Source organism: Mesoplodon mirus (assembly GCF_964341445.2).
Source record: "Mesoplodon mirus genome assembly, chromosome: 15".
Taxonomy (NCBI): domain Eukaryota; kingdom Metazoa; phylum Chordata; class Mammalia; order Artiodactyla; family Ziphiidae; genus Mesoplodon; species Mesoplodon mirus.
In genome coordinates, this window is record NC_138991.1 from 410,001 (window position 1) to 424,784 (window position 14,784).

The following is a 14,784-nucleotide window of genomic DNA, read 5'->3' on the forward strand; positions in this document are numbered from 1 at the left end:
GTGCTGGTGACGGTGGCAACACCAGAGACGACAAGGTTCCATGTGAATTAAACTGCCATGAAGGAATCTGGGGTTTCATTCTGCCTCTTAGAGAGGGATTAAGAATAAGCTCAAAGAGGCCTTAATCATGACCAAATAACAAGGACAGTGGTGACGGCAGATGCCTGTGCCAAGTTCTTCACTTGGATTTTAATTCATTTAAGATTCAGAAGCGCTATTTTGATGCCCAGTCTGCACAGGAGGACATTCAAGCTCAGAGGATCTAAATGGTCTTCTCAAGGCCACAGAGATGGTAAAAGGAAAAGTGGGTCGAGAGAACTAGAAGAGCAGCCACAGACAGGAGGAAAGATTTGCCAAAGACCCATCTGACAAAGGACTGCTGTCCAGAATGCACGAAGAACTCCTAATACTCGACAATAAGGACACAGACAGCCTGGTTAAAAATGGGCCAAAGACCTTAACAGACCCTCAGCAAGGAAGATATACAGACAGCAAAGAAGCACATGAAAAGATGCTCCACCTATGTCATCAGAGAAATGCACATTAAAACAACAATGAGGACTTCCCTGGTGGCGCAGTGGATAAGAATCCGCCTGTCAGTGCAGGGGACACGGGTTTGAGCCCTGGTCCGGGAAGATCCCACATGCCGCGGAGCAACTAAGCCCGTGCGCCACAACTGCTGAACCTGCGCCCTAGAGCCTGTGCTCTGCAACAAGAGAAGCCACCGCAGTGAGAAGCCCGCACACCGCAACGAAGAGTAGCCCCCGCTCGCCGCAACCAGAGGAAGCCCGCGCAGAGCAACGAAGACCCAACACAGCCAAAAATAAAAAAAAAAATTTTAATAAAACAACGAGATACCACTACATACCTATTAGAATGACCAACATTTGGAACCCTGACACCACTAAATGCTGGTGAGGATGTCAATAGGTACAGCCATTTGAAAGACAGTTTGGCAGTTTCTTACAAAACAGACTCTTACCATAAGATTCAGCAATCACCCACCCTTTGATACTTACCCAAAGGAGTTGAAAATATATCCAGATAAAAACTTGCACACGGATGTTTATAGCAGCTTTATTCATAGTGCTGAAACTTGGAAGCAACCAAGATGTCCTCCAGTAGGTGGATGAATAAATAAACTGTGGCTCACCCAGAAAATGGAATATTATTCAGCAGTAAAAAGGAATGAGCTCTCAAGCTGTGAAAAGACACGGAGGACCCTGACGTGCACACTGCTAAGTGAAAGAAGCCAATCTGAAAAGGCTGAAGACTGTATGATTCCACATTCTGGAAAAGCAAAACTATGAACACAGTAAAAAAGATCAGTGTTTGCCAGGGGTTGGGAGGTGGGAAAGGATGAACAGGCAGAGCACGGAGGATGTTTAGGGCAGTGAAACTACTCGGTGTGATACTGTAATGGTGGACACATGCCTTTATATATTTGTCCAAACCCATAGAAAGTACAACACGAAGAGGGAACCCTAAGGTAAACTATGGATTTGGGGTGATTATGATGTATCAGTGTAGGTTCATCAGTTGTGAAAATGTACTATTCTGGTGGGGATGTTGATAATGGGGGAGATGATGCCTGCGGAGGGGAGGGGAGGGCAGGGACTATATAGGAAACCACTGTACCTTCTCCTCAATTTTGCTGTGAACCTAAAACTACTTTAAAAACATTGCCTGTGGGCTTCCCTGGTGGCGCAGTGGTTGAGAGTCCACCTGCCGATGCAGGGGACGTGGGTTCGTGCCCCAGTCCGGGAAGATCCCACATGCCGCGGAGCGGCTGGGCCCGTGAGCCACGGCCGCTGAGCCTGCGCGTCCGGAGCCTGTGCTCCGCAACGGGAGAGGCCACAGCAGTGAGAGGCCCGCGTACCGCAAAAAAAAAAAAAAACGTTGCCTGTAAAAAAAGAGCAGGGACTGGAACTGGGTGTTTCTGACACTGAGGCAGCCCACCCCAGTGCCATGGCTCAAAACACATGGTTCTGCCTCTGAGCCCGGCGTGCTCACAGCAGTTCCCAGGCATCACTCTCTGTGGAGACTGCTCGTGGGCAAGACGACCTCCCCTCTCTGCTCTAATCAAGACGTGCCTCTGAGGCGCTTGATGCCCCCACGCAGAGGAGAGACCCCACAAGAAACGCTCACAACCGGAAGGAGGAACACACCCACCCCCACCCACAGTTCTCACCCATAGCACACCCTCCAGCCATGAAGGGGCACGTGAGTCTAGTACCCGGGGCCAGCGCTGGGGTGAGGGCGGCTGCTCCTCGCAGCCCTTGTCTGAGCGCACACGTGACACACACCGGCATGTACAAGTGTACAAGGGCATGCTTACACACATGCACGGACACGGACAGAGCCACAAGGGCGTGTGCACATGCATGTGCACACATGCACACATATGTATACACATAAAGCACGTGTGTGCCCACATGCACACACGTGTTCATACTCGTGCATTCATGCCCACGCTCACATACATGTACAAACATGTACATGCTCGCATGTATTGTGTCCATGCACACAGATGTATGTACAAGGTGCAGTACACACAAACATATGCACACACCCAGACGTGCACACACACACACGTGTGCACATTCACATGGGTGCACACTCTCATGTGTACACACATTTACATGCTCATGTGCATGCGTACACATACATGTATACACGTGTGTGCGCACATGCACAGTGCATGTGTCACCACGCTGTCCCAATGCCATCCCCACACGCTGTTCCCACCCTGTCCCCACATTCCCCCCACGCTCTTCCCACTCTACCACCCCATGCCATCCCCACGCTGTCCCCCATGCTGTCCCCACGCCGTCCCCACACTCTCTCCCACGCTCTTCCCACTTTGTTTCCCCATGCTGTCCCCTCATACTGTCTCGGCCATCCTTCCACAATGTCCCCACATCATCCCCCATTATGTCCCCCCAGCAGCGTGGCTGCCATCCTTGACCCCACAAGCATTCCCATTTTGAGCGCCAGCAAATGCTGGAATCGGCCCAAACACCAGCGGTGAACACGGAGCCCCGGAGCTGAGGAAGGAGCTTCGTGAAGCTGCCCCAGCGCCGGACCTGGACGACGCCGACAAGAGCTGCCTTCCGGGATCACTGCGGGGCCCGTGAGGTACTCACGCGGCAGCTTGGCTGGGAGCCTGGCGCACGGCTCAGATGGAGCGTCATCTCTCAGGAGTCAGGGCGGCGCTCCATCTGGGACGGAGCTGTGCCTCCTCCCACACCCGGACTGGACCCTGCCTCTCCCTCTCCCCCAGCAAATGCCTCTGCCCTCAGGAGCTGAGCCACCAGGGCCTCAGGACTGACCCTGCCCAGTGCCAGGGGGCCAGGGATTGAACAGGGGGGGAGATCCCCACGTGCCAAGCCTGCCAGAGCAGCCCCTGCTCCATGCCCTCGGCAGCTGCTCAGGACTCACCGGTGGGAGACAGGGGGTGGTGCCCAGCCTACCTGAGGATGACATACATGACGAGACAGTTCCCCAGCAGCCCCCCGATGCACACAGCCAGGTAGAGCCCCACGATGGTGACCTTGAGCCCGAGGGGCAGGAAGGCGCCGTGGCTGGCATTGAGCAGCAGGTGCGGGGGCAGCAGGCTGTGGTTGGGGCTCAGGAGGGACAGGTTGCCCTGCAGGTGGCCGCCGTAGAAGACTTCCCAGAACGGGGCAGGGAAGAGGGACTCCATGCCCCGCCCTGCACGCAAAGCCCTACGGAACCTGGGGAGGCACAGGGACATGTGAGCGCAGCACCCAGCACCCACCCAGCCCCGGGCCACAGACATGGAGGCACGTGCGTGTGCACACACATACACGCACACACCGGGCACACGGAGACACGCAAACGTGTATGCCAGGGACAGGGATACATGAACAGAGGGGCACACGTGCACACACACAAGGACACAGTCTCAGCTGGCCTGCAGGCTGCCACATGGATGCACGGATGCGCTTACACAGCGGGATGTGTCCACCCATGGGGGCTCACCGACACAGATGCACACACACACACACACACAGATGCCCAAAGCTGCCCTTGTGCACACGCAGGCACAAAAGGGACCAAGACACACCCAGAAACACCTGGAACACTGGACACAGGGCAACCGAGCACAGGGCCTCCTCCTGCCCCTCCCCAGCCCTGCCTGAGAGCGGCGGCCACCACAGGTCACCTCCACGCCAGCCCCCAGCGGCTCAGCCTTACCTCGGTGACCTCCGTGGGAGCTGGAACCCCGGAGACCCTAACCCTCGGCCTGCGGCGGAGCAGGGCTGGGAGCGCCGGCCCGACTCAGCTCTGGGTCTGGACGGGACTGCGGCTGCCGCACAGTGGCAGCTGCTCCTTTTCCTTCTCAGACGCCAGACCAGACGCAGCAGCCTGGTGCACGGAGCTGGGGGAGGGGAGGAGGCTGCAGCTCCAGAGGGGAGGGGCCGTGCAGGATGGAGGAGGGGGCCCCAGGCTGGATGGGGACAGATGCAAGGACCAGGGTGCACCCTCAGAGATGAACAACAGAGAGAGGCTTGGACCCACAGAGCCCAGGCAGAGACAGGCTCGAACACACGGACACAGGGATAGGTGCACATGAGAACTCAAACACGTGGACAGACACACACACACACACACACACACACAAGGACACACAGGGACTCAGGGACAGACACATGGAGACACAGGGACAAACACACAAGAACAGACACAAAGGACATGCAGAAACACACAAAGACATGGAACGGAGACTCGGAGAGACACACACAAGACAGAGACAGACGTGAAGCCACATCTCACTCAGAAGCAGAGCCTTGGACGGACTCAGACCTGCCCCAGCCGGAGTTCCATGCCCAGAACAGCGCCCCTCAGCTGGGATCCCAGGGCAGCTGAGCCACAGGGGGCCACCGGTCAGGTGGCTGGGCCCCTGCCCAGCCAGCCCTGATCAGAGCCTCATAAGCAAGCAGGATGTCTGGACTGTCCAGTGTGCCCCATGTGCCTCCTGGGTGCCAAGCCCATCACAAGCACAAGCTTGTCCATCCCCACTACCCCTAACTGCGGGCCTCAGCATCATCTTTGTGCCAACAAGAGCAGTAAGCCTCAGCACCTCAGCAGTGTGAAGCCACCTGTCAAAGTGGCAGAGACAGGGTTCAAAGCCAGGTCTGTCTGCCACCTGAAGACCCACCGAGGGCACCTCTGCCTCAGCTGGGTCCCTGAACAACATCTGAACATCACTGCCTCACAGCCTGGGCCGCCAGCACCCACACAGCAGAACACGGAGCTGCCTCCTTCCCATCCCTGGGGTCACATGCCTTGTGGGTGACCCCTGAGCTGAACTGCCAGCCCCACCCAGTCAAGGGGTCGTTCTTCCTGCCCGGGCTCTGCCCACACAGCCCAGACCCTGCTTGGAGCATCTGTCTCCAAGGATGGGGACCTGGTTGCTAGGCGACTGGCAGCAGCGTCGCTAGGATACCTGGCGAATCAGGAGAGGACAGAGCAGGCGAATAGCCCAGGGCTCAGCATCCCAGGCCGTCCCCCAGGACGTATCTGTGCGTCTTCACTGCAGTCGACCCAGGGACACGTGTGGAGACACGGGGCACATCCACAGAGGCACTCAGGACACAAAGACTCACAAACACACACACAAAGATGCCCAAATAGGCACACAGGTAAACAAACAGACAGGGGTACATGCTCAGAGGACGCACAGACACTCGAAGGGACCCACAGACGCATGGGCCACACCCACGCAAACCCACACTAGGGTGCACATGAGGCACAAGGTAGACACGGGAGAAGAGGCAGACCAAAGCCTCAGACGCCTGGGGACACACGTGCACCACATTCTCCAGGCAGAGCTCGAAGCCCCATCCCATTGACCTTGGGAGCCCCAGCAGGGCAGGAACCCCAGGGGCTCGCCCTCCTGCAGCCTCCCCGACCTGGGCTCCCCGAGGTCTGAGCAGCCAACCTCAGCCCCTCCCACCCCCACTGCCTGGGCCCACCTGCCCACCAGTTTACTAAGCTGTTTCCTAATGGCCTTCAGCCTGGGGAAAGGGCGGGGCTCGGAGGCTGCCCTAAGGCTGGGTGTGAGTTCCCGTCTGGACAGACCTCCCATGAGGGCACATCGGGCACGCCTGGGCCCACCTGCCCGCACGGGCAGTCTCAGCCCAAGGACTGGACAGTGGGGGGCCAGGCCAGGGTACTGACAACACTCCCTGGGGATGGTAGCCCCCAGCCCTGGACCCTGCAGGGTTCCCACAAAGGGGGCCTGGCCCAGGAAATGGCCCAGCCTCTCTCGACCCCTGTACGTCCAAGAGAAGACACAGAACATATGTGTTACACATGGGGCAGCAGGGAACACGTGTGAGCATCTGTATCAAAGCAAGACAACCTCAAACACACACATCATATGCAGGCAAAACAAAACATGCAAGGGTACCAGCGACAGCCCAAGACACGCAGCTTACGTGAATGACAGCACAGAACACGGGTCCGCAACATATCAAGTGACAGCCTGACCAGGGCTACACTTGGAGGTCACAGGCATTCCGGGCAGGACCCAGGTCCCAGAGTGCCAGTGACACCCACAAACTGGGGTGAACGCACCTCACTCTTGCACCCAGTGACTCAGGGCCCGTCAACGCCAGATGGCACACTGTCCGCTGCCCCTCGGTCCGCATATGCTTTGCCACCCCCCCCACCCCCCGGAGTAGGGCATGGGAATCAAAGCACAGTCGCCAGCAGCCTCACCCAGAACAGCCATCCCCAGGGAATTCAGTCACCAGGCCAGTTGTGCTGTTAAAAAGTAAAAGGAATGGGGCTTCCCTGGTGGTGCAGTGGTTAAGAATCCGCCTGCCAGTGCAGGGGACACGAGTTCAAGCCCTGGTCCGGGAAGACCCCACATGCCGCAGAGCAACTAAGCCCGCACGCCACAACTACTGAGCCTGTGCTCTAGAGCCCGCGAGCCACAACTGCTGAGCCCGCGTGCCTAGAGCCTGTGCTCCTCAACAAGAGAAGCCACAGCAATGAGAAGCCCGCACACCGCGACGAGGAGTAGCCCCCGCTTGCCTCAACTAGAGAAAAGCCTGCGTGAAAAAAAAAAGTAAAAGGATTTTCATAATTCTGGGCTTCTTCATAAAATATTACTTTTTCCTTGTGATTTTAACTTCCTAATATTTACATACAGTGACAGAGAATTGTAGATTTGCAATATAATGTTAAATATTGCAGTCATTTAATAATACTTATTAATATTATTTTGAAGTTTTATTTTCAGGCCTTGGCATTGATCAGCATGCTCTTAGATCTCAGCATTTCCACCAGCCCTTGAAAAACACATGAATCCTGGACACAGAAACAGGCGGGAGACGTGGCCCGGGGCCTCACAGTGGCTGGGCCCCAGACACAGGGAGCACCTCCGAGCACCTCCCCTCCCAGGGGAGCTGTAAGGGGGGTGGAGAAGCAGGAAGAAGCTCCGCTCAGGAATGTGAACTATGCCAACACCAGGCCCTCTGGGAATTAAGGAGGAGAGGGTGTCAAAGGTTTTCAATCCTACAAAAACAGAGGGAAAGTTACCAGTCCCTTCTCACAGGGGAGTGTGCCATTCTCCCCCTCCCCCCATAACTCCCACTCTTGCAAGTCACTTCCCCCCTGCATCTCCCTGGCCAGGACCCTGGGAAGCTGAGAGGAGGGCCCAGACTCCTGTCTCAGAGAACTCACTCCTGTGGGAGCGCAGAGTGAGGGCCAGAGGTGGTACTGGCCTGGGCTGCGTGTATCCAGGAGGACTGCTTGAAGGAGGAGGTAGGTCAGCCTGCCTAGGTCCTCACTGCTTCTTCTGGAGCCCAGAGACCTTTGCCTTCAAAAGCCCCTCGGTGATGCTGAATCCCAAGGCCCAGGCCTCACCCTAAAGGCACAAGCTCTGCGGGGTGGGGGGGGGGGAAGCATCCAAGGAACAGCTCCTGCAAAGGCTTGGGGGCTGGAAGGATGGACAGTTCCATGCAGCTTTGGGAAGGGGGGGATGGCACGCCAGCTCCGGAGATACGGGGCCACGAAAGGGAGGGGATACGGGGATATATGTACGCATATGGCTGATTCACTTTGTTGTACAACAGAAACTAACACAGCATTGTGAAGCAATTATACTCCCATAAAGATGTATTAAAAAAAAAAAAAAGCTTACCCTCTCACTGGGAGGCCTGAGCAAGCTTCCAAAAACAATGGGAACAGTCAACAGCCTCCTTCGGAAAGGCCAGAACCTCAGCTGAGACACCACCCCCAAAGCCAGGACAGTCTCTCCCCTCAGGGACTGAGGCTGTGAACTCCCAAAACGGCACCATCCATGGGCGTCAGTGCCCACCTTGGCACATCCATGAATGAAGGGAAGAGGCATGTTTACACTGTGGGAACCACCAATACATTAACAAATTATGGACTTAATGCACTCATTTTGGCCTAACATCAACTGTGGAATGAGTACATGGATTAATGAATCCAGAATAATCTGATGAGTGCATGAACAAACTAAAGAATTAATCAATTAAGTGAATCAGTTATAAAATATTATGAAATTAACAAATGCACAAATAAATTACAGAAATCTAGGACCCAGGACCCAGAAATCAAAACCCGAGTCTGGGGACTTCTCTGGTGGTTCAGTGGTAAAGAATCCGCCTTCCAATGCAGGGGACGTGGTTTGCTCCCTGGTCAGGGAGCTTAGATCCCACATGCTGCGGGGCAACTAAGCCCATGCACCACAACTACTGAGCTCACACGCCTCAAGGAGAGAGAGAAAACGCACGCACCACCGCTAGAGAGAAGCCCACGTGCCGCAACGAAGAGCCCACGCGCCGCAACTAAGACCCAACACAGCCCCCAAAAAAAGAAAGAAAGGACTTCCCTGGTGGCGGAGTGGTTAAGAATCCACCTGCCAATGCAGGGGACATGGGTTCGAGCCCTGGTCCAGGAAGATCCCACATGCCTCGGAGCGACTAAGCCCATGTGCCACAACTACTGAGCCTGCACTCTAGAGCCCTCGAGCCGCAACTACTGAGCCCCCGTGCCACAACTACGGAAGCCCATGCGCCTAGAGACCCTGCTCCGCAACAAGAGAAGCCACCACAATGAGAAGCCCACACACCGCAACGAAGAGTAGCCCCCAGCTCTCCACAACTAGAGAAAGCCTGTGCACAGCAACAAAGACCCAATGCAGCCAAAAATAAATAAATGAATAAATTTATTTGAAAAAAAGAAAGAAAATAAATAAATATTTTAAAAAAGGAAAACAAAACCAATGGTCTAAAAAAAAAACCCGACTCTGTTCTTACACCACCCCTGGGACCCCCAGACTTGCCCTGGAAGAGGTGAAGAGTCCTGAGTTCTGCTGCGGGAGGCCTCGTGGGCCGTGAAGAGGGGAAGGGGCTCAACCACGAATGTCTCCTCAGATCTGCGCCCCCTGACCCCAAAACTAGCCAGCAAAGGCCTCTCCAGTCAGGAAGCTGGGCCCACAGCCCGCAGAAGAGTGCGTTTGGGGCTCTTCAGAAAAGAAGGAGAGCGCACCCGGGCTGTTAAAGCTGACAGTCATCTCCCTCATGGTCCTTGACAGCCGGGAGGTCCCGGGGCGGGGGATCTGGCCAGGGACCTCGGCGCACTTGGACCGAGGTTCTGACCACTCACCTCCCCGAGGGCTCGCCCCGCCCCCGTTGGCTTGGGGGAGGGGCGGGCCTCCTGGTTGCCGAGCAACCGCGTCAACAAGTTCCAGAGAGTCTGGGCTGAGTTGGAGGCCCAGACCCGAGAAGGTGGAAAGTATGGGGTGTGGAAATGGGAGGCAAGGGCCGGGCACTCGACCGCCGCTGCTAGGGACGGGGCAGGGGAGGGAGCGGAGGCCAGCCTCTGTCCCAGTGCGGGCCAGGACCCGGCCCAGGATCTGGGGTCCGGGGTCTGGGGTGCTGTGGGCTGGGCCGGGCGAGGAAAGGAGCCCTGCAGGGCTGCACCGGGACTTCCAGGGTGTTTCCCTCTCCCACCTCGTGGGCCCTTCCCCCTCTACCACCTTTTCCCTGGGCTCCTCTCTCCCTTACTCCATCTAGACCCAGCGGGGGACAGGCTGGGGGGATGGCGTCTCCCCTGCAGCAAGCCAGCCGTCCATTCGACTCTGAGACTCCGCCGCACACAAGTGAGACCCCCCACAGACACACAAACGGACCCACACAACAACATCAAACACACACACATCTCCCAGAGAAGCATGAGTCCTCTGCCCAAGATATAATGAAGGCCCGCCCCCTCCATCTCCAGCCCCTAACACTAAGACAGAGGGGTCTGAGGCCTACGCAGACATGGGGGACGGAACACAGCGAGGGTCCCGGCATGGGAGGTAGTGTCCTCCTAGCCTCACCCGGGGCAGTCAGTCTCAAGCTGTCTCCACCCCTGAGGGCAACTCAGGGGTCTCAGCATTTTCCCAGTGGCGGGAGAAACAGCCCGTGGGCAGGAAGGGAGTGGATCAGAAAGTTCTAGCGGAGTAAGGAGGCTGAGCTGACCGGGACGTGTGCGAGGTTGCGGCAAAGGTGCAGAGGTCAGAGGAGGTGCGGGCCCTAAGGCGGGCTGCGCGGGGTCCAGAGGGGCCGGAGCTGGGAACCCACGGCGGGGCCAGGTCAGACCGAAGGAGCGGGCGCCAACGGGACATCGCCTTCCCTCGGCAGGGCCCGAGGATGCAGCCAGAGCCGGCGAAGGGGACCGCGCGCAGGGTCCCGCGGGAGCGAGCGGGTAAGGGCGCGCAGGGCGCAGGGGCCCGCGTGGGCTGTGCCAAGGCGGAGCCCCCGACGCCGGGCTGGGCCCTCACGCTGGAGGGCTTGGCGGCCATGCGGCCCGCGCAGCGCCACAGCCACCTGCTCTTCGGCGACCTGCTGGAGGACGTGGGCGCGGCCGCTTCCGTCTTCCCGAGCGAGTCAGCGGAGCTGGGTCACCGCATGCCTGACCCGCGTGCGTGGACGCTGCCGCTCGAGACGCCCGCGCAGCGCCAGGACCGGGTCCTCGGCGTCCTCAAGGCCGCCGAGGCCCGCGGCCGAGTCCGCGCTCTCCGACTGCGCTACGCCCGCCTGCGGGTGAGGCCGGGGCGGGGCCGGGGCGGGGGGACCACCCGGCCCCGGGCTCTGAGGTTGAGGCGGGGCCGCCCGTCGCCAAGGCTCCGCAACACCCCCGCGCCCTGACCCCGGCACCCGCAGGCGGAGGAGATCTCGCTCCTCATCCTGCGGCAGAAGTCCGCGCGCGCCGCCCTCCGGCTGGAGCTGTTTCTGCCGCCGCAGCTGAAGCCCACGCGGATCCCAGACCCCCTAGACCGTCAAGAGGTGCCTGCGAGCCCGGGAAGGGCCGGGGAGGGGGGGAGCGCGCCCTCCGCCCCGCACACCCGGCCCCAGCACCTCCTCCCCCGCAGCGGAGGCGCGTGGAAACCATTCTGGAGGAGAAAGTCGACGGCAGCATCTTCCCGCGTTGATGGCGACCCCACAGTGCACTACTGCGCCCCACCCTCCTACATAAAGTTCTCACTTTCCAAGCGCCCCCTGGTCTCTAGGCTTCCTTTCTCTAGGTCCCCTGGGAGGGAAGGGGGAAGGATGGATGCTGCGTCTCCCACATCCGATGGCACAGGCATTGGGGTACTCAGAGTGCAGCTCCTCCAATAAAGTGGAAAGCTACAAGCTGGCTGACATCAGACTCACAGGGGGCAGGGACACCCCTCATCCCCCAAATCCCACGCTGCCCCCAGCAGGCAATCTGGTGCCCTGTGAGTCCGTGGGAGCCCCCAGCCTGGGTGTGATGGGAAGAAAAGCCTGTATCAGCAACAGTCACACCCCCAGAGGTAAGGGCAGCCTCAGGGAGAAAGTGGTACCCAAGTAGGACTCCAGACTGCAGGTCATTCCATCAGAGGGTCAGCGAGGAAGGTGACATTCTGGACAGGAGAGTGACTGCACAAGCCACAGCTGGCCTTTGGACAGTCAGCCATGCCTGGGAGGTCCCCAAGAGGACCAGGAGACTGGGGAAGGGGAGACCCCTTCAGGCAGAAATCACCCTCGGGTTTTCCTTTCCATCTTGATAGTCCTCCTCTGCCCCTTTGATCCCCCTTGCTGGACCCCCCCCCCACACACACACACGTACACACACATACACACACACAGAGGACAGGAAGGACACCGCCCCTGTTCCATTCTGACAAACCCACGTCCTGCAAACCCTCTGGATTCTGAAGAACCTCCCAAGTTTTTGGACAGATCTCCCTTCGAGAACTTACTCTCCTGCCCAACACAGGCTCTTTGCAGACACTGAGATTTCTCTTAGCCGGCTCTCCCTTTTCCTCCCTCCCAGCAGTCCAGCAGGCTACAGAGGTGGGGGCCTCAGACAAGGCCCTCCCCTGCCAGGAGGCTCTGGCAGAGTTGCCAGCCTTCAGCAGAGAACTGGTCCTGGAGGGGTGGGCCCTCTACTGGCAGAGGTCAGAGCTGGGGTCCAGCAAGGAATCCTGCTCTGTGGCGGCCAGTGCCCTCCCTGACGCAGCTCAGAATGGGGACCTGAGCCCTCTGTGTCCTCAGCAAGCCCTTCCCCCTCACAGGACCCTTCGCCTGTTCTGTGTTGTTGCACCCTTGGCGTTGATCCAAGCCCAGAATTGTGTGTGGAGCCGGAGACTGGAAGCTCCATGAGGGAGGGGGGAGCTCTCTATGGGGGGGTGCGGGGGGTGGTTCAGGCAGGTAGGGGACACAAGGAACAGGGGAAGAGAAGGTGGCTTGGGCGAGGGGCAGAGAGACAGGGAAGGGGAGCATCAGGCAGGCACTTGAGGACACAGGACGAGAGGGGCACCCGCCGCCCTGAGGAGGCCAGCAAGAGGGAGGCCTCACAGACAGCTCTGCACCAGGTGTGAGGCTGGCACATGGGCACCCTCTGATCCCCACACCAGGGAGGGGTCCTCGGTCTGCAGAGAAGGCCCGGGAAAGTGGCCGAGGACAATTCTGCAGGGCCTGAAGGAGGCTTCTGCTATGGGAAAGCAAAGCATGTAGGCCACAGCCCAATGTACTGGGGGCTGGGAGCTCATGCTCTAGACAGAGGGTCCTGGGTTCAAATCCCACTCTCAGCATTACCTGCTGCACAGCCTTGAATGAGCCCCTGTCCGGCCCACTTGGTTCCTCCTGTGGAATATGGGATAGACTCCCCAGAGGAAGGGCCGAAGACCCAGGAGGGCTGAGGCAAGGGGCATGGAGAGGCCTCAGTGGCCGGGGGACATGCGGGGGTGGCGAGAGGAAGGACAGTGTATGGAGGGCTGGGAGGGGGAGGGGAGGGCCAGAGAAGCGTATAGAGTGTGGCCTGAGTGGAAGAGAAGTGCGCTGACCCACACCCGCATCCAGCTGCCCCACACGTCTCAGGAGGCGGGTGAAGATGCCACATCAAGTACCATGGCATAGGCAGGGCTGTGTGACCTTGACTAAGCTCTGGCCCGTCTTTGAAGGACCTACCTCCCGGGACTGTTATCTAGGCTAAATAAGAAGCAGCCGCCTCCCATCTGGGCAGGCCTCCAGCCTCTGCCCTGTTCCAGCCAGCCTGTCAACATGGCAGCCAAGCCCCCTGGGCACATGGCATCAAGAGACCCCCCAGACTGCAGGGCCCCTCTCTCCTCCCTGACCTTGGCCCGCGCTCTCTTCAGCTCAGCCCCTGCCCTGCTGCCCTGCTAGTGGCCCCAGCTCCGTCCTGTGCTGAGCAAGAGGCAGCGCTGAAACACCCCCCTCCTCGCCGTGTGCTTCTCCTCAGCTCTCCTCACCTCTCACCCAGTCTGCAAGTCCACTTCTTCTCTGCTCCGGGGCTTGTCGGTCCTGCTCACTGCCAGGTCCCGCTGACTGGCACACAGGGGACACGCAGACATTTGCTGGATGAATGAAGAGCGCATGTAAAATCTCCACTCCCTTTATACCCCCAAGAGCACTGAAAAAAGTGAGCACCTACAACTTGAGCAACTGGAAGGCATTTTGTGAGCGGGCCCTGGGCACCAGGGGACAGGAGCTGCATACAGTCGGAGGCCAGGGGGACTCAGACACTCTGCAGACCACTTCCAGAGCAGGGTCAGGGCCTCCCAGACACTGGCCCAAAGCATGCTGGGATAAGGAATTTAACTCACAGCTATACCAGGTCATAAAATAGGAGGAGAGTTGTCCAAAGAGAAGGGACAGGCATTCGTGGCAAAGGGGAGGTGTGGCTTTAAACTGTAGAACATCTGGGGGCAACTGGAGGGGTTGAAAGGGACTCAGCCAGGCCCCGCAGACAGGGACATTTGGCGACCCGGATATAAGAACCAGTACCCCCGACATCACTGGCACCGAAGCCCAGGAACCTCCTTCCTTGGGAAGTCCCCTACAGCACGGTGACAGCGCGCCCTTAACCCTATTTCACAGGTGAGGACACCCAGTGCCAGAGAGGCTAAGGGCCAGGCCGGAACTGACCACGGGGGACAGTCCTTTCCAGTGGCCTCTCCCTCGAGCGGAGCAAGTAGCCTATGGGGACGCCCCCCACCCCCCGCCTCCACCCCACCCCACCCCGTAACGGCAACGCTGGACCGGCCCTGCCGAGCAGAGCTGGGACACGGCCACACCCCCAGCTGCCGCAGTACCAACTCAGCCGCCCCGGAGGGCCAGAGGCCCCATCATCAGCACGGGCCACCCTAAGCGACGGTGGGGACGGAGGCGCCGCGCTCCTGAGCGCGGGGCGGTGGGGAGTGGGCGCGTGGGGCGCGGAGCCGGCCGAACGCGGGGCGGGGCGCGC

At 58.7% G+C, this 14,784-nt stretch overlaps 2 protein-coding genes across 5 annotated transcripts in view; one reads left to right on the forward strand and one right to left on the reverse strand.

Moving 5' to 3' along the window:
* The window catches only part of OPRL1 (opioid related nociceptin receptor 1), a 20,750-nt gene extending 6,027 nt beyond the window's left edge, over positions 1 to 14,723 (reverse strand). The window contains exons 1-3 of one of the 3 annotated variants that reach the window (XM_082644295.1): positions 14,633 to 14,723; positions 13,790 to 13,894; positions 3,474 to 3,737 (exon numbers count right to left, since the gene is read on the reverse strand). In XM_082644295.1, coding sequence (XP_082500421.1) covers positions 3,474 to 3,706 — 233 coding nt within the window. In that variant the 5' untranslated portion in view covers positions 3,707 to 3,737; positions 13,790 to 13,894; positions 14,633 to 14,723. The remainder of the gene's footprint in view (positions 1 to 3,473; positions 3,738 to 13,789; positions 13,895 to 14,632) is intronic. The other 2 variants (XM_082644296.1, XM_082644297.1) reach the window with 2 other exon arrangements.
* On the forward strand, positions 10,146 to 11,548 carry LKAAEAR1 (LKAAEAR motif containing 1). Of its 2 annotated transcripts, XM_082644753.1 has the most exons (4): positions 10,146 to 10,567; positions 10,695 to 11,096; positions 11,217 to 11,339; positions 11,426 to 11,548. In XM_082644753.1, exons 2-4 carry the CDS (start codon positions 10,704 to 10,706, stop codon positions 11,483 to 11,485), a joined length of 576 nt encoding a protein of 191 aa, XP_082500879.1. In that variant the 5' UTR covers positions 10,146 to 10,567; positions 10,695 to 10,703; the 3' UTR covers positions 11,486 to 11,548. The 2 variants fall into 2 exon arrangements, with proteins under 2 accessions (XP_082500879.1, XP_082500878.1); XM_082644752.1 differs by having other exon boundaries at positions 10,146 to 10,577; positions 10,695 to 11,548.
* Positions 14,724 to 14,784: the final 61 nt, after the last annotated feature.